The sequence below is a fragment of the Nestor notabilis genome, unplaced genomic scaffold, assembly GCF_000696875.1.
Source record: "Nestor notabilis isolate BGI_N333 unplaced genomic scaffold, ASM69687v1 scaffold19992, whole genome shotgun sequence".
NCBI lineage: Eukaryota > Metazoa > Chordata > Aves > Psittaciformes > Psittacidae > Nestor > Nestor notabilis.
In genome coordinates, this window is record NW_009919931.1 from 468 (window position 1) to 2503 (window position 2036).

Sequence of the window (2036 nt, forward strand, 5' to 3'; positions counted from 1 at the left end):
ACCCCACACAGCCCATGTCCCCCCAGACTCCTGCCATGAGGCAAGGATCCCCACTAGGTGCCTGCCACCTTTGGCCCCACTCACTGCGGGTGCATCTTGTACAAGGTACCGTCCACCCCGACGGTGACAACCAGCTGGTCCAGGCCCCGGTTCTCCCGCATCTTCTCCACCACAGCAGCCATGCCGGCGGCGCAGAGCTGGGCTGCCCGCAGGGGCACGGTCTGGCACACCTCCCGCACTAGCACGCTGTCCTCAAAGCTGGCATGAAGCTCCAGGTCCCGCAGGATGGCCAGTACCTTTCTCAGGGCCAGCCCGTCACTGCCTCGGACCAGTGGCACCGTTAGCACCACTGTCCCCATCACTGTCCCCATTCCACAAGCAGGAGATGGCATCACCTGCATGTGCCCCATCAACGGAGTGTAGCGCCTCTCCCTGGGCTCTGGCTTCACACCCTCCCACCCCAGGCTCTGGGAACCCACCGGAGCCCAGCACTCACATCTCAATGGTGGAGAGGAACTTGGTCTGGAAGATGTCCTTGGTCTGGAGCTTGGGGCAGGGCTTCCCGCGGAACAGGACCCGTTTCTCCACCATTGAGAGCAGGATGTAGCGCACAATCTCGCCCAGGTACATGCCACTGATGAGCTTCTCGAACCTACCCGAGGCACAGCCTTAGCTGAGCACAGCCACCCCCTGTCTCTGCCCCGGGGCCTTCACCCACCTCTGCTTGCCCGGGTTGATGGTTTTCTCATCCACCATGCGGTCGAAGTTGGTGAAGATGTGGTCCAGGCAGCCATTGTCCCCGAAGGCCCCCCACTCCATGTTGATGCACATGCGGCCCTCATTCCCCTCCACGGTGCCCACGTTCTGCATCTCCTCCATGTAGCAGGCATTGGTCCCTGTCCCTGCAGGCCCCATGTGGGTGTCACCCCCACCACAGCCCTGCAGAGCTGCTTGGCACCCCACGGCCGTGCTACATGGGCTGGGGTAGTGATGAGGGGATGGGACATCCCTGGGTGCAGCAGTGCTCCTCACCCACAATGAGGCCAATTTCACATTTAGGGTCATCATAGCCACAGGACATCATTGTTCCCACTGTGTCGTTGACCACGGCTACCACCTTCAGTGCATAGTGCTGCCAAACCAGAGATGGGGACATATGTGCCTTAGTGGCACTCAGCCATCTCGTGAGGCTGGCACCACTTGGGTGCAGGATGGCACCCTGGGGACAGAGGACTGTACCCAAGCCTTTTCCCACCTCTTTCCGCAGGGCAGCATCCCGCAGCAGCTGGACTACGTCCTGCCCCACACAGCCTGAGGCGCTGAAGCCTTTGGTCCAGCTCAGCAGCACTGCCTGCAAGAGAGGTAGGAGCAGGGGCTAGGCAGCTGCCTTGCACCCCGGGGCCCTCCCCATCCTCAGGGGCTGGACCCATCCCCTCACCTTATCCAAGCCCAGCTGCTGGCAGGGGAAGGAGAAGGTGAAGCCAAGTGGCAGGATCTGCTCCATCAGGTCCTGCTTCAGCTGGAAGTCCATGATGCACTCAATGATATGGTTGAAGAGCTGTGGAGAGCAGTCATGGTCAGCAGGGCCCAGGTTGGGATGATGCCGCAGGGGGTCTCCCACCCTGTCTCAGGCCTGTGGGCAGTGACGGAAAAAAAACCCCCCCCGTGCCCACAGTTCCTCACCCTCACCGCCACACCAGTGCCCTGTATGATGGAGGTCGGGATGACATAGATCTCGCTGGCCATATGGATGCTATTCTCCGCCACACGCACCACCAGCACCCGGAAGTTGGTTCCCCCCAGGTCCAGCGCCAAGAATTCACCTTGCTCTGCGGGAAGCCAGCACAGGGCATCAGCAGGGCCCCAGCCACCTTGGTCCCCCCTTCCCCAGGCCCCTGGCCCTCACCGGTGCCATCGGGTGTGGCACAGACATAGGTGGGCAGCATGCGGACAGAGGATCTGGCATTGGTCTCCTTGCCCAGCCCCAGGTCCATCTCCTGCCTCATGAGTGCCTGGACACGCTGCAGATCGGAGCA

The 2036-nt window shown here is 61.7% G+C and overlaps 1 protein-coding gene across 1 annotated transcript in view; it reads right to left on the minus strand.

Moving 5' to 3' along the window:
- Positions 1-80: 80 nt before the first annotated feature.
- Positions 81-2036, minus strand: part of LOC104402561 (hexokinase-2-like) — a gene marked incomplete at its 5' end in the record, with an annotated part of 4383 nt that continues 2427 nt past the window's right edge. Inside the window, 8 exons of the mRNA XM_010010462.1 lie at positions 81-318; positions 497-652; positions 719-902; positions 1033-1132; positions 1256-1351; positions 1439-1558; positions 1690-1829; positions 1907-2036. Of these exons, the coding sequence (XP_010008764.1) occupies positions 81-318; positions 497-652; positions 719-902; positions 1033-1132; positions 1256-1351; positions 1439-1558; positions 1690-1829; positions 1907-2036 (1164 nt within the window). The remainder of the gene's footprint in view (positions 319-496; positions 653-718; positions 903-1032; positions 1133-1255; positions 1352-1438; positions 1559-1689; positions 1830-1906) is intronic.